The following is a 24,538-nucleotide window of genomic DNA, read 5'->3' as shown; positions in this document are numbered from 1 at the left end:
GGATGGATGGGGCCTCGGTTCTATAGCTTTCAGCAACTCTCCTGGCGAGAGGATCTGAAACACCTTGCTGAGAAAGCTCTGAGAAAAGTTTCACTTCGGATGATGCGAACAACGTCATTCGTTTTCTCTCCTTCCCCAACTTGAAGCAACCTCCTTTTCCCCCAGCCGAACTGAAGCCCTGAGGTGAGCGCATCGATGAGCGTGTGCTGCGCATCGATGGGCGCGGCGACTCGGCTAGTTGGGGCTGGATTGCTTCATCCCGGAAGTGGGTCGAAGGCCGTTGAGCCCGGGTACTGGGCCTCGCTGGGCGGGGTGGCTGGGGTTCTGCTACCGACATGGCCGACCCCGACCCCCGGTACCCCTGCTCCTCGATCGAGGATGACTTCAACTATGGCAGCTGCGTGGCCTCTGCCAGTGTGCACATCCGAATGGGTACGTCTCCCCCCGCCCCTTCGGGCCGCCCTGCGTGGGGCTGCTGCGCTGTCGTCGGCTCTGGGGGCGGCTTTCGGCCTCCGGGGACAACGCCTCCCGGGCAGGGCTGGCAGGCCAGCGCGGGTCTCCAGGAGCTCAGAGCGGAAGCCCTGCTTCCAGTTCGCCGCCCCCAGGCCCCGGGCTCCTAGGAAGAGCGCCCTCCCCCGGGAGTTGGGAGGAAGTGTCGCTTCCGCTCCGCCAGGGCGCCCGGGGAGAGCACGGCTCTAGGGAGGTGTGGTGGTCCCCTGGCTGTGCGACCGAGAACCGGAACAGCAGCCCGTCCCACTTTAATCCTTTCCCTCCTCCGCGTAGAAAGGGTAGATGAAAACCTCAGCAGCCTTAATTTGGCGTCTTTATATTAAAAGAAACTAAAGGTTACTTTTAAGGTGAAAATAAGTTTATTATGCGATCATGGTGACGTCCGCCTGAATGCAGTTACTTGCCGGCGCGTCTTTGGTGTAGGGGATGTGATCGCGTGTCGGGTTTCTATTTACTTGTCTGCCTCCTTTACTGGATTGTAGGATCTGTGAGGGCAGGGACCATATCTCTTGTTCACTAGTCTCTGCAACACCTGGAACGCAACCTAAGTTTGAGGATTCGCTGACGCAGTTGCTGGAAATGGAAGCTTTAGAGGTCAATCAAAATGCAATCTTCGTTTTAAGGAATTATACAGTATTTAATGGGCAGAAATTATGTTGAATTTAAAATGCTTAAAAAAAATAAAATGCTTACCTTCATGTAAGTGGAATTCATTGCCCGCTCTAGTTCAGCCAATTGACTACAGAAGTTGCCCCAGATTTTCAGGCTATCCCTGTGGCTGGAATTTGTTCCGCAAAAGGAATTATGAAGATCTGATGCATTAAGAATCTCGATCCCTAACATCTTTATTCTTGGAATGGAATTTTGGAATGGTTTTGGCCAATGAGCGTAGTTTTTTTAAATTAAGATTTTAATGGTGGTGAAACACAGCCCATTAAAAATGTACCATCTCCACCATTTTTCAGTTCAGTAGTGTGAAGTATATTCACATTGTTGTGCAACCAATCTCCATGACCTTTTAATCTTGCAACACCGAAACTATACCATCAAGCAACTCCCTATCTTCCCCTCCCCCAGAGCCTGGCAGCTACCATTCTACTTTCTGTTTTATGAATTTGGCTACGCTAGATACCTCATATAAGTGGATCATGAAGTATGTGTCTTTTTGTGACTGGCTTATTTCAGTTAGCAGGTGTTCACGGTGTATCCATTTTGTAGCGTGTGTCAGATGGCACTTTTTTAGGATGAATAATTTTCCATTGTGCAAATAAACTACATTTTGTTAATCCCTGTATCTGTTGGTAGACGCTTGGGTAGCTTCCACCTGCTATGAATGATGCTGTTATAAACATGTGGCACAGTACCCCCTTGAGATCCTGCTTTGAGTTCTTTTATGTACATATCCCAAAGTGGAATCACTGGATCATACGTGTTTTTCCCCCTTGAGTACGGAAAAAACCCAGTTCGTCCTCCTATGTTTCTCTTCACGGCTCACACAGAACACTTCAGTTCTGACACTTCTGGTCACCAAAGTGTGGTTTTTAAAAATTTTTTTTCTACACCAAGCAATTCTCCATGACGCCAACTGTGGGTCCTACAGTTGAACTCAATTCTGACACCATCTCCTAATAGATAGTAACAGATCCCCCAGGTTAAGGGCTCAGTCCCATAAGAATACTCCCACCCCACTTCAGATGCCAATTGTAAGTAATAGGTCCCCGGGTTACCCTTAACTTGTTAGACTTGGCTGTAAGTTGAAGGTTCCCATGACTCCCTCCTTGGGTTTGATTAATTTGCCAGAGCAGCTCACAGAACTCAAGGAGACACTTTTACCAGTTTACCAAAAGATATAGGTAAACAGCCAGATGAAGAGATATATTGGAAGGTCTGGCTCCTGTAACATTCACTCTCAGTGGGACAATATTGACTCCAAGGGGGCGGAAATTTGTTCTTGAGGTGGAGGGCAAAAAAATCTCAAATTTTACGATAATTTTAGCCTTCCAAAGACCCGTGGTACATAAACAGATGTATGCAGCATTAAAATTTTATCGGCAGACTATTAGGAAAGTAATGTCCAGAAGGCTCCTTAGGTTCACAATAATGAAAAAAGGAAGGTTGAGCAACAGTGCCCTAGAGTGAGTCCTCTAAGAAAGAGCAAGTGGATGGCTGTATTACTTTTTTTTTTTTTAACTAAGATGTAAAAAATTACCTTTTATGACTTAGCATTAGGCATACCATACATTGTCACTTCTGCCTTATTTTTGTTGTTAGAAGTGAATCTCTTGAACGGAGTGTCAAAAAATTGTGGCTGATTTAAACCACCATTCCATCTAAAGGATAAAGGCATTCCAGGCAGGGGAAATAGCAAGGGCAAAGGCCCAGACATAGGAAGGAGTTGGCATGCTTGGGGAACAGAAAGGTGGCTAGCGTGGGTAAAGCATAGTGAGGAAGGGAAGACTGGTGCATGGCTTGGAAATTAAGATTTCTTTTTAAAATTTGTATCTAACCATATGCTCTCTATTCTAGCTTTTCAGTTTCAAGATAGATTTGTTGTTTGGAAATGTTCTGTTTGTAACCTTTTGCTTTGTTTATGCTGCTGTGTACAAACAGTGTTTTATACTTTCTTTTCCTTTTGATGAAAACATTTTCTTTTCTTTTCTTTTCTTTTGTTTTCTTTTGTTTTCTTTCTTCCTTTCTTTGTCTCTTTCGTTCTTTCATTCTTCCTTTCTTTGTCTCTTTCTTTCTTTCTTTCTTTCTTTCTTTCTTTCTTTCTTTCTTTCTTTCGTAAGCTCTATGCCCAACATGGGGATCGAACTTAAAAAAAAAAACTCTGAGATCAAGAGTCACATACTCTACCTACTGAACCAGCCAGGCCACCCATGGTTGAAAACATTTTTATTCTGGCCTATTAATTTTTTTTAGACTCATGCTTCTTGAGGGATAGTTATCATTTACAATTTGTGATTTCTTTGGAAGTATTTTTGTTTTTAGTTTAAGTTCCAGACTACATTATTTGCATTAAGATTTACAGATTATATATAAAAATTTAATGTTTCTAAGAACATATTTGTTCCTGCTGTTCTGTGATAAATGCTTAAGAATACTGTCATGTGTAATTATTTTCTTTTTCAGGCTTTCTAAGAAAAGTCTACAGCATCCTTTCTCTGCAAGTTCTCTTAACGACAGTGACATCTTCTTTTTTTTTATACTTTGAGTCTATACGGACATTTGTACATGAGAGGTAAGGTGATAAGATGATTTTCGAGTCATTTTCTGCTGCTGCTTATGATCAAAAGGGCATATTATAAGCAAAGTTCGCTTTTTCCTCTATTAACTTCTGAGGTTAGAATGTAAAAAAGGTTCATTATTAACTCTTACGAGTAAGACTAGTTTTGATAAAGAAAAGGTTCTGCAACATGGTACTTACCTCTGAACTTTTTAGCTGACAGTTTTGTAGGGTTAAATTTTCATCTTCTGATGAAATTAAGAATTTTTACTATATGCAGGTTTTTTTTAAGTTTATTTATTTATTTTGAGAGAAAGAGAGAGAGCATGAGCAGGGGAGGGTCAGCAAGAGAGAGGGAGAGAGAATCCCAAGTAGGCTCCACACTATCATCAGCACAGCCTGATGCGGGGCTCGAACCAATGAACCATGAGATCTTGACCTAAACCAAAATCAAGAGTTGGTCGCTTAACCGACCCAGCTACCCAGGCATCCCTACTGTATGCAGTTTTGAATTTTAATTTTTTTGCTTTTATTATACTTATGCCCAGTCCTCAAAGCCTAAGACAGTGCTTGAATAAGCACTAATAACCGTGTGTTTAACTTATCTTGGTGTTGGCTCATGACTAGGATAATTTCACTGAGAAATTTCCAAAGGAGCTTCATGTGGTTCATCCCTAATTTGTTTAAGATTTGACCTCCAAAATAATTATTTCCATAGCTAAAAGTTCTATAGATTTTTTTATATTAAAGGAAAAATATGGGCACCTGGGTGGCTTAGTTGGTTAAGCGTCCAACTTCAGCTCAGGTCATGATCTCACCGTTCATGAGTTTGAGTCCCGCACCAAACTCTGCGCTGATAGCTCGCATCCTGCTTCGGATTCTGTGTCTCTCTCTTTGCCCCTCCCCTGCTCATACACTGTGTCTCTCTCTAAAATAAATCAAACGTTAAGAAAGGAAAAAGAAAGAATGAATATTTTCTTGGAAGTAGACAATTTCTATCATCACTTCTCCTACAAAAAAATTAGTTTGCTATTTGAGGTAAAGTCCTTTAATTTAAATGATAGCTACATAGTAGATGTATATAAAATTTGTTTATTATTTAATAGCTATTCTTTATGTCAGTTTTAAAAAGCAGTATGCTAATTGCAAAAATATTCAAATATGCTAAAAGTTCCTGAAGTAAAAAGGAAAAGTACTCCCCATTTATTATGGGCTCTTTTCTTTGTCCTGCTGCTCTTTCCCAGCTCACACTCCTCAAATTCCCTGAATGGAAAAATAGTTTCTTTTGACACTTTGGTGTGGTTCCTTCCACACCACAAATACACACAAATACAACAGACAGATTTTATTCTATTGGTTAATACTATTTATACTGTTCTTAAGCTTAAAAAATGCTTTTAATTTTATGTCTTTTAGTCCTGCCTTAATTTTGGTGTTTGCCCTTGGATCTTTGGGTTTGATTTTAGCATTGACTGTAAACAGACATAAGCATCCCCTTAACCTGTACCTGCTTTTTGGATTTGTGAGTATTTTGGCAGTATCTGTTACTTTGTTTTATTCTTGTGTTTTAACTTTCTTTATTTTATTGAGTGCAAGTACATATGTAATAAATAGTAGCAAAACAAAAGTAATGAGTTTTTAATAAATTCAGATATCTTAGGAAATTACTTGTAACTTTCTAGTCTTTTAAAATTAACCTTTGTCAGTTTCAAAGTGGTTTTTTTTTTTTTTTTTTTTTTTTTTTTTTCTATTGATATTATGACATAGTGGAAAAGAATAATGAATTGGACTCTCATGACTTGGCTTTGCCACCATCTGGTTATGTGACATTTGGCAGGGTGTTTAGCCTTTCTGTACCTAGTTAGCTCATATGTAAAATGAAAATGTTAGAGTAGATTATCCCTGTGATACTTTGTATCCCTAATATTCTGTGATTTCCTTGAGAAAAAAATTGTAGCCTTAATTTCATAGACCTTAAATTCAAATCTTTATGATTAACTCCTCAGTGTTACTTATTTTTTAATTTCTTTCCAATGTTTATTTTTGAGAGAGAGAGAAGGAAAAAGAGCAAGCGTGAGTTGGGGAAGGGCAGAGGAGGAGACACAGAATCCAAAGCAGGCTCCAGGCTCCAAGCTGTCAGCACAGAGCCCCATGCGTGGGGCTCAAACGCATGAATTGTGAAATCATGACCTGAGCCAAAATCAGACACTCAACCGACTGAGCCACTCAGACACCCCCTCAGTGTTATTTTTATCTTAGTTATCTGTTCTTTTAAAAGACCATTTTGCTCAGTTGATGTGCTCTACTAATTTGTTTTAAAATCATCATTGGGGAGGGGAGCCTGGGTGGCTTAGTCAGTTAAGTGTCTGACTCTGGATTTCAGCTCAGGTCATGATCTCATGGATTCACGAGTTCAAGCCCAGCATTGGGCTCATGGAGCTCGCTTGGGATTCTCTTTCTTTCACATTCTCTTTGCCCCTCCCCTGCTTGTGCTCTCTCTTGCTAAATAAATAAATAAATACATACATACATAAATACATAAATACATAAAATCATAATTGGGGAACTTAACTTTAGGTCATGTTTGTTTAGATATTTGTGAAAATTAAAACCCAAACTACTACCTATTAAAACCCAATCCTATAATATGACCAGAATGAGGTGTAAGGCTCAAGTTATATATCTTTTAAATTATTTTTCTTGTTCTCATATCCAATATGACTTTGGGTTCTAACCTAAAAATTTACTTCAAAACATTTCAAACTAATGCTAATTTTATCGTCGAATAAGAGCGAAAATGCTATTTACCAGATTAAAATGCTTTAAACTAAAGATAGTTTGTGAATTCTGGTAACAAGTTTATGTTAATATGATGAAACAAAAGCTCATGACTTTAGAAATTTCAATTATAGGACAGGTTATTCATTTAAATCTTAGGTTCTTTTGTTTGCCAGGTATCAGAACCCTAACCCAAGTTATCTCAAGTAATGTGAAGTTTATAAGAGCTTGGGAACCCCCCAAGAAGGGGCCTTAAGAATTAGACAAGGAACACTAGAGGAAGCTTCCAGGAATGATGCTATTGTAGGGAATTCGAAGCAAGAATTGGGAGTCGCTTCCCCCTTCTGTAACATCTCTTTTCTACCTTACAGTTGTCCTTACACATAGTTTTCCTCTTTGCTGTCTTTAGTTATTTTTTTTTAAGTTTGTTTATTTATTTTTAAGAGAGAGAGCAAGTGGGGTAAGGGCAGAGACAGAAAGAAGAAAGAAAGCATCTCAAAGAGGCTCTGCACTGTCAGCTGCACCGTAAGCACGGAGCCTGATGAGGGGCTCTAACTCACACACTGAGATCATGACCTGAGCTGAGATCAAGAGTCAGACGCTTAACCAACTGAGCCACCCAGGCACCCCTGCTATCTTTAGTTTTTATATGGTGCATTGTGGGCCCTCATATGGTTCGTTAACCTTTAGCTTTAGCTCCTGCTGCCATAACTTCTTTCTCTAAGTTTAGATTCCCAGGTGAGAAAGAATCTGATTGGCACTGCTTATTATTGGCACAGGTCACATTGTAGGTTGTTAACCAATACACGGGTTGGTAGTCCTAGGGTTAGATACCAACTCCTGCCCCAGTCATCTTTGTCCTAGGAGAGAGAGAGGGTCCTAAAAAGAAACTGTCATATGGAGTTCCTCTTCAACTCTATATAAAGCCAGCCTCCTTTCAAAAAGACTGGTTGATTTCTCTCTGGTATGGACTGACGTTTGTCCAGCAGAGAGAGAACCTACTAGAAAAGCATTAGCCAAATGCTTGTGGGCAAGGTGATCACTTATTCCTATACCCATAGCTAAAAATGGGTGAATAACTAAGGAAGCATGTAAAATACATTTCAGATTATTCAGAGACCTCTGATATGAGGTTACTTTGTCCTGCTCTACCAAAGTAAGCAAGGAGGTGGATCTTATCTTGTTTTAGAAGGGGTGTGTGTGTGTGTGTGTGTGTGTGTGTGTGTTCACATACTTAAAAGAGGGCATTATTTTGGGGTGGTGGTATGTTTTCCTAGTCTTATCTTTTCTCCTGTTCATCCTGTCCCGTTTCCTTTGGATACTTGAGTAGGGGGTAGGATTTCTTACCTCAAGTCATGTCACAAGTATCAGGACAGTGGTACGATCGTATTTGCCCGGAAAAAAAAAAAAAAATCTTTCTATCATCTTTTGCTACCACTTCCCTGACGCTGCCAACAGCATTATGACAAAATGGGGCGGTGGCTTCATTGCCTCCACGTGTGTGTCCATTTCTAATGCCATTTTTGCTCTAGTTCTGTTAGATGTCTTGATTTCAGGTGGGGAGAGTTACCGGGAGGGCTTCTCCCAAGACTATGAGTATACAGCCACTGCTTGTTACTTCTGGCTTGGCTTTGTGATACGGTCTAATCAGATAGTTGGTAAAATGTAACTAGAGTAAGCATGTCAGACGAAACAAAGGCATGTAGATAAGGAGAAAGAGAAGCTGGAGGATTAAGACTCAATGTCCCTAAATCTTGTATTAGGATATGAGTTCAGCTGCATGTGACATGGGGGAAGCAAGATGGCTTACTTCTCTTTCATGTAAAAATCTGCATGACTGTTTAGTGAAGTTGTCAGGGGCGCAGACACTTGCTGAAGTTCAAGTACTCCTTAAGCATTGTGTGGCATAAGTTAGCTCACCGCCAATATCCACATTCCATCCAGTTATTTAAAAAAAAAAAAAATGAGAGGGGCGCCTGGGTGGCTCAGTTCTCACAGTTCGTGAGTTCGAGCCCCGCGTCGGGCTCTGTGCTGACAGCTCCGAGCCTGGAGCCCGCTTCAGATTCTGTGTCTCCCTCTCTCTCTGCCCCTTCCCCACTCATGCTCTGTCTCTCTCAAAAGTGAATAAACGTTAAAAAAAAATTTTTTTTTAAATGAGAAGATAAAGGGAAGAGCAAGCCCCTTTGTTTTTAGTAGTTGTACACCTCTCCACCCACATTCTATTAGCTACAATAAAGTCCTATGACCAGATCTAGCTGCAGGGGAACCTGAGAAATGTAATGTTTAACCTGAACAGCTATGCGTCCAGGTAAAAATTCTGTTACTAGCGAAGAAGGAGAGAATACTGGGAGACGGTTTCAGGACTGCCACACCAAAGTGCTACCTAAATATTTTATTCTTCCTAGGTGTGTGTGCCACTAGAAGTTTTTACGGATGGGCATATCATTTGTAATTTCATTTTACTTACAGAGAGTATGAAAAATGGAATTTCCCATACTATTTCTGTTCCTGTTACAGATACGCAAACTCTAGTTAGGGTTTAAGGATCACTATTAGAATCTAAAGACTCCTACTCAATACTTTGAGGTCTCATTTTCTTTTTACTTTTTTGTAAAGCTTTATTTATTTAAGTAATCTCCCCAACGTGGGGCTCGAATTCACGACCCCAGCATCATGAGTCATGTGTTCTTCCAGCTGAGCCAGCCGGGTGCCCTTGAGGTCTCATTTTCATTATGGTGGGCTTACCAAATGTCCCGTGTAATTCAAAGGCTGCTCTGAAGCTAAAATGAGATCATAAACATGGAATCACATTGAACTCTTAGTAATTAGAATATGTACATGATTTAGTGTAAATTTTATGTGCATCTGTGTAATTTTAGTTTCTTTGTTTAGACACTGTTCGAAGCTCTGACTGTGGCCTTTGTTGGTAAGCCGTAATTCTGCTTCTCTTATGTTACATTAACTTTTTAATGTGGATAAATCTTTTGTGTAAAAAGGTGTTTGGGACTAAAGCTTAACTTCATGAAATGTCATATTTCAAATACATAGCATAGGATGAAGAATTCCTAAAATATAAGCAAAATTAAATGTTTATACTTTATGTAGTTCAACTAAGCTTAGAGGAAGTGGAAAAGAGTTAAGAAAACAGCAGAATGGAGAACAGTATTCATGTGTGTTTATCCATTTATAAAAAACAAGACAGCTAATGTTTTCCCGATTTAAAGGGGCCTTGGAGGAACTGATAAAATATATTTTGAGCCATACATTTTCATCACATGAGCTGAGCCTCTCAAATTGCTACACTGAACTGTGCTTCATTATTACATCATATTTTATTGAATGGCACTATAAGAAACTTGGTAATTCTGTTTTATATTTGGTGTTAAATATGTATTTGAAAATGTTTAAAAAAGAAAAGAAATGAATTGTCATAATTATTTGATGTATCATATGTAATGCCTCAAGTAAAAATTTTCATGACTCACTGTTCTTTTAAAAAAATTTTTTTAATGTTTATTTATTTTTGAGAGAGACAGAGCACAAGCAGGGGAGGGGCAGAGAGAGAGGGAGACAGAATCCAAAGCAGGCTCCAGGCTCTGAGCTGTCAGCACAGAGCCCAATGTGGGGCTTGAACCCATGAACTGTGAGATCATGACCGGAGCCGAAGTCGGGCGTCCAAACCACTGAGCCACCCAGGCGTCCCCATGACTTAATATTAATAAAAATTCAGATAGTCTCAAAATGATTAACCTAGGGTACCAAAAAAGTTAGAATTAACTATTACAATAATAGTTAATTGTTAATCATTATGTGTAACATATTTGTCTTTTCCTATTTTGTCATTGTTGCTTTTAACCTAAGCCAGTTTTATTGAATCTACATATTGTTTGGTAATTCACTTCTTTCTTTTATAAAGGAATCAATATAAGTCAATAATAATAACTACTAAAATAAATAGGATTGAAATTTCTCAACATAGAAAGGAAGTATTATTAACATTTACTTAATACTTATTTTTGGTAGAACCTTTCCTTTTTCTAAATTATTTTTAAATTTTTTATATTTTGAGAGAGAGAGAGCGTGCATACACATACACATGAGTGAGCAGGGGTGGGGTGGAGGGAGAGGAGACAGGACCTTAAGCAGGCTCCCTATTTAGCGCAGAGCCCGAGGTGGGGCTGAGTCTCCTGACTGTGAGATATGACCTGAGCCGAAATCAAGACTTGGACAGTTAACTGAGCCACCTAGGCGCCCCAATTATTTATTATTATTTTTTTTCAATGTTTATTTATTTTTGGGACGGAGAGAGACAGAGCATGAACGGGGGAGGGGCAGAGAGAGAGGGAGACACAGAATCGGAAACAGGCTCCAGGCTCCGAGCCATCAGCCCAGAGCCCGACGCTGGGCTCGAACTCACGGACCGCGAGATCGTGACCTGGCTGAAGTCGGACGCTTAACCGACTGCGCCACCCAGGCGCCCCTATTTATTATTATTAACATTATTATTAACGTTACTATCCATGTTATTATCAAGTCCATCTCTGTCTTCCCTGGCTCCCACCACGTGTAATGGATATAGGAGGAGAAAGATTTCCTAGTTCAGGGTTATTGGAATAGGGGTGGACATACACAGATGGGATAATCTGAGAACTCTATTTTCCTCCTTAATTATAATATCCTTTCCACCTAATCTCATTCTAAAATTGTTGACAAGATAACTTCATGTTTTTCCTTCTCTGCATTTACCTTCCAGATCCTATAACGATAGAAATAGAGAAATTCTTTTTTTTTTTTTAATTTATTTTTAACGTTTATTTATTTTTGAGACAGAGAGACAGAGCATGAACGGGGGAGGGTCAGAGAGAGGGAGACACAGAATCCAAAACAGGCTCCAGGCTCGGAGCTGTCAGCACAGAGCCGGACGTGGGGCTCGAACTCACGGACCGCGAGATCATGACCTGAGCCGAAGTAGGCCGCTTAACCGACTGAGCCACCCAGGCGCCCTGAGAAATTCTTTTTTTTTTAATTTTTTAAAAATGTTTTTATTTATTTTTGAGACAGAGAGAGACAGAGCATGAGCAGGGGAGGGGCAGAGAGAGAGGGAGACACAGAATCTGAAGCAGGCACCAGGCCCTGAGCTGTCAGCACAGAGCCTGATGCAGGGCTCGAACTCATAGACCGTGAGATCATGACCTGAGCCGAAGTTGGACACTTAACCAACTGAGCCACCCAGGCACCCCAGAAATAGAGAAATTCTATATGTAGTATTTAAGAATAGAAATTAATCCCTGAAAAATTAAAAATTACTTAAATGGTTTTGGTTGAAAGTACTTAACCTCCTTTAAAGAGGTTACAATTTAGCATTTTGTTAAAATGTTAAGCAGTTGTGTTATAATTACAATAGCCATGGTCAATTCAGATGTTCATTCTAAAATTTCAGAAGGGAATTTGGTATATATTCAGGAAACCCCCATTTCTGTATTCCAAGATGATGCAGGTATGGATATAACACAGTTAGTGGCTGGTTCCTATTGTCTACAGGGTTGATGAATGGCAGACAATCCCAGACAGTGCCAGTGTTTTTTCTTGCCTAGTTTCTTTGATTTGGGCTGATGGACTGGGTTATGCAATGAAACAGGTGATTGCTAGAATTGCTGCTACTGCCCGGTGATTCCCAGTCAGCCACAGGACCCCATTCATCCCTACTGATACTTAAGTCAATAAAGGACAGTTACCACAGATCGTCATAAAACTCAGCTGGGACAGAGATGGTGGGAGTCATCCCACCGTATCCCCCAAATCCTGAACCACCTGGCTGTGTCATATCTCTCCAGTCGTCTCTTTAACTTCATAATGATGTGACCCCTTTATTTTGTATGAATGAATATTTTGGAGCCTGTTTATTGCAATGTGGGTGTGGTTTTACCTTCCAAGGCTGGATAAAGAGTCTTCTATTTTTTTTTTTTAATTTTTTTTTTCAACTTTTTTTAAAATTTATTTTTGGGACAGAGAGAGACAGAGCATGAACGGGGGAGGGGCAGAGAGAGAGGGAGACACAGAATCGGAAACAGGCTCCAGGCTCCGAGCCATCAGCCCAGAGCCTGACGCGGGGCTCGAACTCACGGACCGCGAGATCGTGACCTGGCTGAAGTCGGACGCTTAACCGACTGCGCCACCCAGGCGCCCCAAAGAGTCTTCTATTTTTATTGGCAAGTAGTACCGAAGAAAATACAGCATTTCTGCTAAATGCCAGGGGAAAACGCTGTTTAAAGTTGAGTATGTTTAAGTGCATTTTTAATCAGTGTTTTTTAATTTTACAGTTTCTTTCTATGATATATATATTATTCTGCAAGCATTTATACTGACTACTGCCGTATTTCTTGGTTTGACTGCATATACTCTGCAATCTAAGAGAGATTTCAGCAAATTTGGAGCAGGGTAAGTTATATATTCATGACTATGATAGATAAATATCCTTAACATTATAGGTTGTCCTAAGATAAGTGCTATATTGTTAGCTTTGGATACTGCCTTCTAAAATGGAGGGTGATGAGAGGTCATCTCTCTGAGTGTTAAGGCTGGGCTCTACTCCCAGAACATACAGGGAGACGGAAAGTGGCTTTGAGTCATTTGCTTCCGCTCTATATTGAAAGGAACGGGAATGTCAAAAAACAAACAAACAAAAAACAAAAACAAAAAACAAACCCAGTTTTCTAGAGAGGCTAGGCTTGTATGCTCTATGAATGCTATGGAACTTACTAAATTATTCAGGCCTTTGTCTTAACATCATTGTTACCAAGACCATCCACTCTCTTCTTTGTGGGAGAAACCCAGGTGTTGGTGATACCTGCATGAACTTTAAAGCCTTTTTGACCTATCTAGATTAACCTGTATCTTTCTTCAAACTAATAAATATATGGAATGATACTTTTTATATAGGATAATGGTACAGTGTTGCCCTCACCTGGTAAGAATGCATGTATTCTTTTCTAAGCTCATAATGGCTTCCTGTTGGCATATCATCACCCCAGCATCGTCTGTCCTTTTTCCTGTTACAACATTAAAAATTTACAAAAGTCTACTGTGGTAAACATTCTTTCATCCCCTTCTTTCCCCCTGGAAATCCAGGCTACCAGAAATCTCTGTTGGGATAAGATACAACTAGTCATCCAACACTGACAATTGTGCAAGATGCTTAAATCATTGTATTAGAATGGAGTTTGATTTACAGGCAATATTTTTTCCATTTCCTGCTTTTAGTGCTGTGGTGTGGATACATACTCATGTGGTACATACGGTGAAAGATTTGCTCTCTGCTTCTTCTCATGCCAGTCTCCATGTGCTCCCTGTCTCCCATCCGTTCTAGTATAGTCTCTAGAAATCCAGTTCTGGTAAATAATCTTACTTTATGTTTCAGCCTCTTCATAATATATTATTCTTATTTCAGTTGAAACTTGATTCCTCCTTGAGAACATTGTTCTCTAGCTGCTCATTCGCACACACCCTATGTAGTTTGGGTAGGGGGTTAGTATTGCCAACTGCTTCAGTCCCCTAGTGCTACTTTCGTTATTTCTTTAGTGTGCTAGAAATCCATTGCTCTAAGGTGTATGTTGTCCGGCTCTATACTTCCTAATCATCCTCATTATTGCCACTGATTCCCTTTGTTCAGGCCTTCCTCCTTTTTATTTTTTGTTATTTTAAGTTATCGCCGCACCCAGCGTTGGGCTCGGACTCACAACCCCGAGATCAAGAGTCGCATGCTGTACCATGAGCCAGCCAGGCACCCCAAGCTTTCCTCATTGTTTAAAGACTCTAGCATCGAACCACATGTTAGGCCCATCTATCACCTTAGCTTCTCAGTGTGTCTGGCCCTCTTCTTCAGCAACTTTTCGTCTCCCTGCCATGGCTACACCGCAGACTTTGTGGTCACTGGGGATTGTTCCACTGAAGAAATCTTAAATGCCAGTGTCGCACTTTCTTTCTTCAGCCTTCTACTAGCTCTCTTATTTCCCTGCTCTGACAACACCAATCTACTGTGCTTGTTCTTTAACAACTGCTATTGCTGTAATAAACTCCTTTGTATCAGACCTAGGGGTCTCATGTTTTCTACGGGCATCCATGAAACTGTGCCAGACTACCTCATTATTAGCTTGTGAGTAGAGTAAAACCTCAGATGCTTTCTTAATGCCACCTTCCCCATACTCCTTGGTGCAGAAGCTTTGGAGTTTTCCTAAGGTTTAAGTGTGGAAAAGCAAGTTCTGAGTCCATTTCAGCCCTGAAGGATCTATACTATGTGTTGTTATGATACGTCATTCTAACTTCGGTCTTCCAGATGTCTCAGTAGAAGTTTTGTGGCTATTCCAGCAAGGGAATTGAGAGCTGGAATCTCACCATGCCCTCAATTCACCACACTGGGTTATGATCCTATTATATACTTAATTTCTGATTTTATTTTGTTGTTAAATAACATATTCTGCATGATTTCAGTCCTTAGGTATTTATTGAGAGTCGTCTTACAATACTTAGTAAATGTTCCTTGTGCACTAAAAGAGAATGTGTGTTTTGTTGCTGTTGGATCAGTGTTTGATGAATGTCAGTTAAGTCAGGTTCATTGATAATAGTGTTGTTTAAGTGTTCTGTGTGCTTAACCAATCTTTTCTGTGTGCTCATTCTATCAATTAATGTCAAAGTAGTAGTGAAATCTTCAACTACAAGTACGGATTAGTGTATGATTCTCTCATCATATCTGTAAGTTTTGCTGCATGTTACTTTGAAGTTCTGTTTTTACTTGCATAAACATTTAGGATTGTTATGTCCTCTTGATGATCCTTTTATTACTCTGTAGTAGTAATCTCTGGTAATATTTGTGCCCTAAAGTACTTTATTAATACACTTACCTCAGCTTGCTTGCTTGCTTGCTTGCTTGCTTGCTTGCTTGCTTTTTTTTAACATTTATTCATTTTTTGAGAGACAGAGAGAGAGCACAAGCAGGGGAGGGGCAGAGAGAGGGGGAGACACAAAATCTGAAACAGGCTCCAGGCTCTGAGCTGTCAGCACAGAGCCCGATGCGGGGCTTGAACTCATGAAACGCAAGATCATGACCTGAGCCGAAGTCGGATGCTTAACCGACTGAACCACCCACGTGCCCCATACCTTAGCTTTCTTTTAATTATGTTAGCATGATAAACCATTTTCCATCCTTTAATTGTTAGCTGATTTGTGGCTTTATAGTTAAAACAGTTTTCTTACAGGCAGTATATGGTTGGCTCTTGCTTTTTTTTTTTTTCCTAAATTCAGTATGACCATCTCTGCTATTAATTGGAGTAGACTACTAACATTTAATGTGATTATTGATCTGATTGAATTTAAGCCTACTATCTCAGCATTTGTTTTCTTGCTGTTTGTCCTGTCTGTTCTTTGTACCTTTTTCCCTCTTTTATTAGTTATTAGCTATAGCTCTTTTAAGTAGGGGTTGCTCTAGGTTTTACTGTTTATTTATTTGTTTGTTTTCTTCTTACTCCACATTTTTAAAATTTATTTAAGTAATCTCTACACCCAACGTGGGGTTTGAACTCACAACCCCGAGATCAAGAGTCTCATGCTTTACCACCTGAGTCAGTCAGAGCCCCCTACAGTACACATCTTTAAATCATCCTCATCTACCTCTAAGTCATATACCATTTCCTGTATAGCAAACTTACATGTCCTCTCCCCTGCCTTTGTGCTATTGCTACTGTAACTTTTAATTCCACATATGTTACACACCTCGTAAAATATTATTATCTTTGTTCAAAACATTAAATTATCCTTTAAGGAGACTTAAATATACATGAAATCTTTTATGTTCACCCACATATTTGTCATTTCTGTTCTTCATTTCTTTGTGTGGATCCAAATTTCCATCTTATATTTTCCTTCTGCCCGTGGGCTTTCTTTTTAATATTTCTTACAGTGCTGGTCTCTTGATCTCAACTTTTGCATGTCTGAAAAAATATTTTTTCGCCTTTGGTTTTAGATGTTATTTTTATGGAGTGTAGGATTCTAGGTTTGGGTGATTTTTTTTTTTTTTCCTGTTTTCCATATTTTATAAGATATCATTCCGTAGTCTTCTGGTTCAGGTAGTTCTTGACAAGAAGTCTTCTGTCTTTCTTATCTTTGTTCCTCTGTACATAATGTCTTTTATCCTCCATCTACCTTTAATATTTTCTCAGTAATTTTCAGTAATTTGATTAACATTTTTAGTAATTTGATTATGATACTCCTTGGTGTAGTTTTCTCATGTTTCTTCTGCTTGCATTGTCAGTTTAAAATTTCCATCATGTTTGGAACATTTTCAGGAGCTGTTACTTGAAACATTTTTAGGTTTTGCCTTCTCTGTTGAGATCAGCATATACGTTAGGCTTCTTGATGTTGTCCCACAGTTCATGGATACTCGGTTTATTTATTTATTTTTTTCTCCTCGGTTTTCTCTCTGTGATTCGTTTTGGTTCATTTCTGTTGCTACTTTTAATTTGGTAATGTGTTCTTCTTTAGTGTCTAATCCGCTGTTAATTCCAACCAGAATATTTTTCTTTTGACATATTTTTCATTTATGGAAATTCAGTTTAGTTTGTGTCTTAAAAATATATATCTTCCCCTTGTCTTCTCATGGTGATGCTTTCCTCTAACTCCTTGAACATATGGAATATATTTTTTTTTTTTTAAATTTTTTTTTCAACGTTTATTTATTTTTGGGACAGAGAGAGACAGAGCATGAACGTGGGAGGGGCAGAGAGAGAGGGAGACACAGAATCGGAAACAGGCTCCAGGCTCTGAGCCATCAGCCCAGAGCCCGACGCGGGGCTCGAACTCCCGGACCGCGAGATCGTGACCTGGCTGAAGTCGGACGCTTAACCGACTGCGCCACCCAGGCGCCCCTGGAATATATTTTTTAATGTCATTTACTAATTCTATCATTGTGTCATTTCTGAATTTATTTATATTGATTGATTTTTCTCATTGTTATAGGTCAGATTTCCTGGTTCTTTTGCATGCCTTTTAATTTTTTATTAGATGCTTGTCATTGTAAATTTTATATTGTTGGGTGTTGATTTTTTTCTTTCCTTTAAATATCTTTGGTTTTATTCTTCTCTTAAGCTGTTAAGTTCCTTGGAAACTGCCTGAACCTTTTGATGCTTGTTTTTAAGCACTGTTAGGTGGGTCCAGAACAGTGTTTAGGTTAGGGCTAATTTGGTCCCACTGTTGAGACAGTATCTTTCTAAGAATTATTCAGACCCCACGTCTTAGGAGGTCTTTCCACTTTGGTTAGGGCGAACTTATTCCTGTTCCCGTTTGGGCTCTGAGGATTGTTCTGCCTGCTTCTCTTTCCCCAGCCTTTGTCACTTCCTCAGGAGTATGCATTGATCTGTGCTCAGCTAAAGACTTAAAGGGGACTCTCTGCATATCACCAGAGCCAACTAGCTCTCTGTATAGCTCTCTCCTTTCTGGAACTTTGCTCTGCAAATTCTAGCCATGTGGGCCTCTCTGACTTCTGAATTCTCACCTCCTCAATTCAGGGAGACCAGAGGGCTTCATATGGGTTCTTGTCCTTACACTGTGGTCCGGAAACTCTTTTCCAGCTGGGTCACTTATAGAGCTTACCTCTTCTGTTTCCCTTATCTCAGGAACTACTGTGCCATGCTGTTTGCTGTTCAGGGACTGAAAACGGTTATTTCATGTTTTGTGTGTTTTTTACTTAAGGAAGAAGGGTACATTTGACCCCAGTACTTCCTTGTGACCTAAAGCAGCAGATGTGTATTCACATCGCATATTTGATAACAAAGGACTGACTGCTTAGATATCCTGTGTTGTATGTTTATACTTTATAATACCTCATTATACATCATGTATAATATGTATGAGTGGTGACTCATGAAATTATAGCAGTGGTAAATTTATGTGCATAAAGTAAGTTCTATAATACATTAGAATAAAATAGTACGTTGGGAACTTTGATAGATATGCATATTCACAGACTAATTTGACACTGTTATTTGGTTTAAAAATAGTTATGTTTCATTTGTTCATTGTTCTAAAGGTTTTATCGATTTCTGGCTTAAAATGCTTCTAATGATATTTCTGCTTATATCAGTGTTTTTTTGGTGTTCCAATTGAAAACCTTAAAAATGGTACTTTAATCTGGTTTTGTTCACCATAAAAACAAATGTTGAATCGATAGCTGGTTTTTCAATTTCTGAGTATTCTACAGTATTCATTGTATGTTTATGAACTCTTTTTTAAGTTTATTTATTTTGGGAGAGAGAGAGTGCACGAGGGCACAAGTTAGCGGGGAGAGAGAGAGACAGAATCTCAAGCAGAATCTGTGCTGTTAGTGCAGAACCCGACGAGGGGCTGGATCGCACAAACCGTGACATTGTGATCTGAGCTGAAATCAAGAGTTGGATGCTTAACCAACTGAGCCACTCAGGTGCCCCTGTTTATGAACTCTTATAGTTCACTTATTCTTTGGCAAATGTCAGGATGGATGTTTTTTTTGTTTTTTTTTTTGTTTTTTTTTTTTTCAGAAAATGTTGCATCAATTTACATAGTTTTTTGGTAGGGAACAATATTCTAAATCACTAATATTTTGTTTTTATAGACTGTTTGCTGTTTTGTGGATTTTGTGCTTGTCTGGAATCTTGAAGGTAAGTTGTTTTAAAATGCTAACTTGAAATTTACTTCTGGGCATGTCAATATAAATAATCTTGAAAAGCTATAAGAGGTACTCTTGTGATAGGATACTTGGTTATAATTTTTTGGAACACTTGTATGTAGAATGACTTAAAAATTACCTTTTAAAAAACTAGGGTCTTATGTTAATCAGTATTATGGATTGAAAGAAAGATGAACATATCAGTTAAATTACATAGAAAGAGGCCCTCACTTGTAATTGCTCACCTCCAAGTGACACGTATAATTCTGAAAAAGAAATCTACTTTTAAATGATTTATATTTGGAATGCTACTGTTCAAAGTCAGGTGGGTAATTTAATAGAAGGGAGGATATCCATCGATTGATTCATCCATTCATCCTTTCATCCAACAGAGATGATGATGGACTTGCCTGGCCTTTTTCTATGTTTAACATTTGTATTTAAAGTTGTAAAGCATTATTAAATATGTATATACCATGTGTAACTTCAGAGCAAGTAACTCAAGTATTCTTAATATTGTTCTTAAATACAAACTTATTAATATCTTGCCTGTAGTTATTTTTCTATAACGAAACAGTGGAGTTGGTCTTGGCTGCTGTGGGAGCCCTTCTTTTCTGCGGATTCATCATCTATGACACACACTCCCTGATGCATAGGCTGTCACCTGAAGAGTATGTATTAGCTGCCATCAGCCTCTACTTGGATGTCATCAATCTATTCCTGCATCTGTTGCGGTTTTTGGAAGCAGTTAATAAAAAGTGATTGAGAGCAGTGTTTGGAAACTGATTCATTAAGTAATAAAGTTTGGGATATAATTAACTAGTAAATACTTTTGTGACTTTATGTATATGCTATGTACTTCTGAGCCATTGCTATAATATAGTATAATATTATACTATAGTATAGTATAATATATATAGAATATTATAGTACAGTATTATACTATAGTATAATAGCAATCTCTGTATTACTGTTATATAGTAGTAATTATAATAGTAATTATAATTATATGCATATATATGATAAATATATAATTACTAGGTTATATTCTAGTAATATAAATCTTAACTATTCTTTATGATATCTCATTTCTAAATTCTTGATTTAGAATCTCAGGAAAGAGATACCAAAATTCTCTTTTTCAGTTTTTTCAATCCTAAATTTGCCATATAGAGATTGTTTACCTGCAATTCAAAAATAATTTCTTGAGTAGATAAGACTATCAATTGATCTTCTAGTGACTTTATGTAAATTTTTCCTTAATTAACATTAGAATTGATTTTGATTTTAAAGTACTTGTGGCCTCACCATTATAAAGTATAAGTTTCCTTTTACTAGGAAATTTTAATCTTACTTAGAAAGGAAAAAGCAAAAAAGATAAATTCTGCAGAATTATTCCACATTATATTAAAATTAAAGTGTTAATGACATTTCATTTATAAAGTATACTAAAAGTTAGATGTCTTCTTGAAAGTCAGATTTTTGACATAAAATTTGACATTAAGTACAGGTTTCATTTAAAAATTACAGCAGTGTACCAGTGGCCAAGCAAACTCTGGCAGATTCCTTCACTGTACTAGTTTGCTAGGGTGCCGTAACAAAGTACCGCAGACTGGGTGGCTTAAAAAGAAAATAATTTTCTCCCAGTTCTGGCAGCTAGAAGTCTGAGATCATGGATTGGTTTCTTCTGGGGTCTCTCTCTTGGCTGGTAGATGGTCATCGTCTCCTTGTGTTTTTACATGGTTTTCTCTCTCTGTACTTGTCTGTGTCCAAATTTCTTCTTCTCACAAGGACACAGTTAATATTGGATTAGGGCCCACCCTACTGACCTCATTTTACCTTAATACCTCTTTAAAGACCCTGTCTCCAAATGCGGTCCCATTCTGAGGTACTAGGGGTGAGTACCTTGTAGTAAAATAGAATGTTTGTGCCCTCCCCACCCTCCATTCACAGTTTGAAACTTAATGCCCAGTGTGATGATATGAGGAGGTAGGGCTTCTGGGACATGCTTAGGTCATGAGAATGGTGCTTTCATGAAGGGGATTAGTACTCTTACAAAAGTGATCCCACAGAGATTCCTCACCCTTTCTGTCACATGAGGTAGCAGTGAAAAGACACAATCAATGAACCAGGGAGAGGGCCTTTAACTAGATACTGAATCTGCCAGCACCTTGATCTGGGACTTCCCAGCCTCCAGACTGTGAAAAATAAATTTCTGTTGTTTATAACTACCCAGTCTCTAGTATTTTGTTATGGCAGCTCAGGTAGACTAAGGGAGATACGAATTTTGGGGGACACAACTTGGCCCAGAACCTCCACGAAGCATCATTTCCCAGCTATTAAGTTGAAATAAATTAGTAATATAGATTTAGCTTCTGGTGAGTTTTCGGTGTAAATTTGACTCCATCATTACCAGTTAGTTGTTGAATACCCAATTGTATGGTGCTCTACTCAAGTTTAACATAGTATAGGGGGTAAGAGCACTGAAATTGGAATCCTTGCTATGCAACCAACTGATTATGTGATTTTTGACAAGTTAGTTATCCTTTCTTATCTAGGTCTTTGTCTCATCTTTCTAATGGGAGTAATAATATCTACCTTACTGGGCTGTTACAAGGTTTAAATGAGATGGATATATCATATAAGTGTTAGTTAATGTCAGCTACTATTGTTAATTGTTATTGGCCATCCAAAGGCAGAATGTACTGAATTGTAACTAAAGATACTAAATAAGCAAAAACAGATTTGACATTTTAAAAAATGGAAAACAATGCTGTTCTTTTCAGTAGTTTATTTTAAATAAACATAATGTCGGGGCGCCTGGGTGGCTCGGTCGGTTGGGCTTCCGACTTCGGCTCAGGTCATGATCTTACGGTCTGTGAGTTCGAGCCCCGCGTCAGGCTCTGTGCTGACAGCTTGGAGCCTGGAGCCTGCTTCAGATTCTGTGTCTCCCTCTCTCTCTGCCCCTCCCCTGCTCATGCTCTGTCTCTCTCTTCTCAAAAATAAACAAAAACATTAAAAAATAAAAAATAAAAATAAATAAATAAATAAATAAACAAACATAATGTAGACATGTAATTCATACATCTTTTTTAAATGACAAATAAGTGTAAGAAATTGTTTTAATTTCTGATACGACAAATGTTGAATTTCTAAGAGTGTGAAGAGATCACAAGACCAAGAAGTTTGAAAAACACTGATGTAGGCTATATTTCATAAATGAACTATAGTTATTCATACATTCTTCTGTCAAACATTTTTATATGGTTCCTTCTTTTTTACTGGCACAATCAGTGTGTCCCTGTATATCTCCCAGGGTGCATAGATAGGAGTTTGCCAAGATAGGGAAATAGAAGTGGAATTGCTGGATAAAAGGGTGCATGCAACTAACAGTTTTTCATAACAAAGGTGAAAAGATGCAGACTCCAGAAATGCTTTAAAAAATGGAATTAGCAGGACTTGGACAGAGTGACCAGCAACTCCACACGCAAGGTACAAAGTACAGCCAGAGGCAGGAGGAAAATGGGGAGAGAGCAGTATCTGAGAGCTGTTTCTATTGAATGTATTCTTGGGAAAGGTGCGGTGGGCCCTGTCTGCCTGCCTACATTTTTTTTTTCTGCAGGTCTCACCCCAGGCTTTGATCCACTTGATGCACTTCTGGGGACTAGTGGTATCAGCAGCCAGCTGTGGGCCTTTTTGGAACAGCTGGGAACTCGGGCTTTTTTTGCCTGTTCATCTTTGTAGAGCTTTGCCTTGAAGTCCCTATCACCTGGGGTCTGGGCAACATGGCGTCACTGTCTGAATCCCAGAAGGCTTTGCAGTCCTCACCGAGTGATTGGTCAGACTGGGAGTTCCATGGGAGAGGCCTGGCTGCAGAGAGCCTACTGGCTGGTGCTTGTTTGGCATGCCTTTAAGAAGGAGAACTGGTCCACCTCCTAGCCTGTATTCAGTGCTACACACGTACCTCCATTCCAGGGGGCTCCTTCCGGCTCTGGGGGGGAGCTGAAGCAATGTTCAGTTCGACCTGTAAGCCTTGTCTCTCCATCAGGGGCCTAAAGTTTCCTGAAGCTGGTAGTTTAGTTTCAGTCTTCTTCATATACCCAACATAGAGCCTGTCACAGAGTGCATACTCAAAGGTTGAATGAGGGAATTATAGATTTTTAAATATACTAAGGCCACTTATTTATTGTTAGAACTGCTTTTATACAAACCGGTGAGGAACATAAATTTACAAGTTGTTTTTTTTTTTTTTTTTTCCAGTAACGCAGCTCACCATTCAGCTTTTTAAAGTATTAGTACTGCAGAATATACTTAACACCATGACATTTTCACAATAGGTAAATTTTTCTCTCTTCTGGTGCCAGGCGTCTTCAAGTCTTGGCCTGGTTTGTTATTTAAAAACTTTTTTTTTTTTGGTATATTTACACATTTTTGAAAGAGACACAGCATGAGTGGGGGAAGGGCGCAGAGCGAGGGGGACACTGAATCTGATGCAGGCTCCAGGCTTTGAGCTGTCAGCACAGAGCCTGACACAGGGCTCAAACTCACAAACTGCGAGATCATGACCTGAGCTGAAGTTGGAGACGCTTAACCTACTGAGCCACACAGGCACTCCTTGGCCTGGTTTATTAAGAGAGATACAGTTAATTAGTACTGCCCATGAGCTTTCTCTAAAATGCAATGTGAACGTGTATTTTTGGGAGAGGCAGCTAAGATCTATGGTTAACTTTTAGTAAGATAGAAATTCACTTGCTTTGTAAAGGCTTACTCTTATTTAAAGAAAGCAGGTTGTTTTTTTTAACTTTTTTAATGTTTATTTTTGAGAGAGAGAGAGTGTGAGTGGGGGAACGGCAGAAAGAGAGAGGGAGACACAGAATCAGAAGCGACTGAGTCACCCAGGCGCCCCAGAAAGCAGGTTTCTAATGTGTGCTGCTTTTTTATATATCACATGTTAAGAGTTTGTCAGCCACTTAAAAAAGCCTGCTGTATTCTGAGTGTACTACTTTCCATATGTTGCAGGGTTTCTTCGGGGACACAAATTTAAAGAAAGAAGGTACACACAAATTTTCTTAGAAATTTCCTTTTCTAGCAACCAGATATGAATTTACTAGACATCATTAAAGACAATTTCCTGTTTTTTTTTTTTGTTTTGTTTTTTGTTTTTTATAGCATATGTTATAAATCTCTGGGAAATAACAGTTTAGAAACAGTACTGTGGGACCCCTGGGTGGCTCGGTTGGTTGAGCAACCAATTCTTGATTTCGGCTCAGGTCATGATTTCCGTTTGTGAGATTGAGCCCTGCTTCTGGCTCTGTGCTGAAAGCCCGGACCCT

At 39.1% G+C, this 24,538-nt stretch overlaps 1 protein-coding gene across 1 annotated transcript; it reads left to right on the top strand.

Moving 5' to 3' along the window:
- The first annotated feature begins 253 nt into the window (after positions 1 to 253).
- On the top strand, positions 254 to 20,032 carry TMBIM4 (transmembrane BAX inhibitor motif containing 4). Its single transcript, XM_047866380.1, has 7 exons — positions 254 to 432; positions 3,643 to 3,751; positions 5,153 to 5,258; positions 9,407 to 9,440; positions 12,835 to 12,952; positions 19,152 to 19,197; positions 19,761 to 20,032. The coding sequence occupies exons 1-7, from the start codon at positions 336 to 338 to the stop codon at positions 19,965 to 19,967; spliced, it is 717 nt and encodes a 238-aa protein (XP_047722336.1). The 5' UTR covers positions 254 to 335; the 3' UTR covers positions 19,968 to 20,032.
- The last annotated feature ends 4,506 nt before the right edge of the window (positions 20,033 to 24,538 follow it).

Source organism: Prionailurus viverrinus, chromosome B4 (assembly GCF_022837055.1).
Source record: "Prionailurus viverrinus isolate Anna chromosome B4, UM_Priviv_1.0, whole genome shotgun sequence".
Lineage (NCBI taxonomy): Eukaryota > Metazoa > Chordata > Mammalia > Carnivora > Felidae > Prionailurus > Prionailurus viverrinus.
This window is presented reverse-complemented; position numbering and strand designations above follow the sequence as displayed.

Coding starts and splice junctions, on each gene's coding strand:
- TMBIM4 (XM_047866380.1), top strand. CDS start 336: ATGGCCGACCCCGACCCCCGGTACCCCTGCTCCTCGATCGAGGATGAC. Junction 3,752..5,152: donor CGGACATTTGTACATGAGAG/GTAAGGTGATAA, acceptor TATGTCTTTTAG/TCCTGCCTTAATTTTGGTGT. Junction 19,198..19,760: donor GCTTGTCTGGAATCTTGAAG/GTAAGTTGTTTT, acceptor TCTTGCCTGTAG/TTATTTTTCTATAACGAAAC.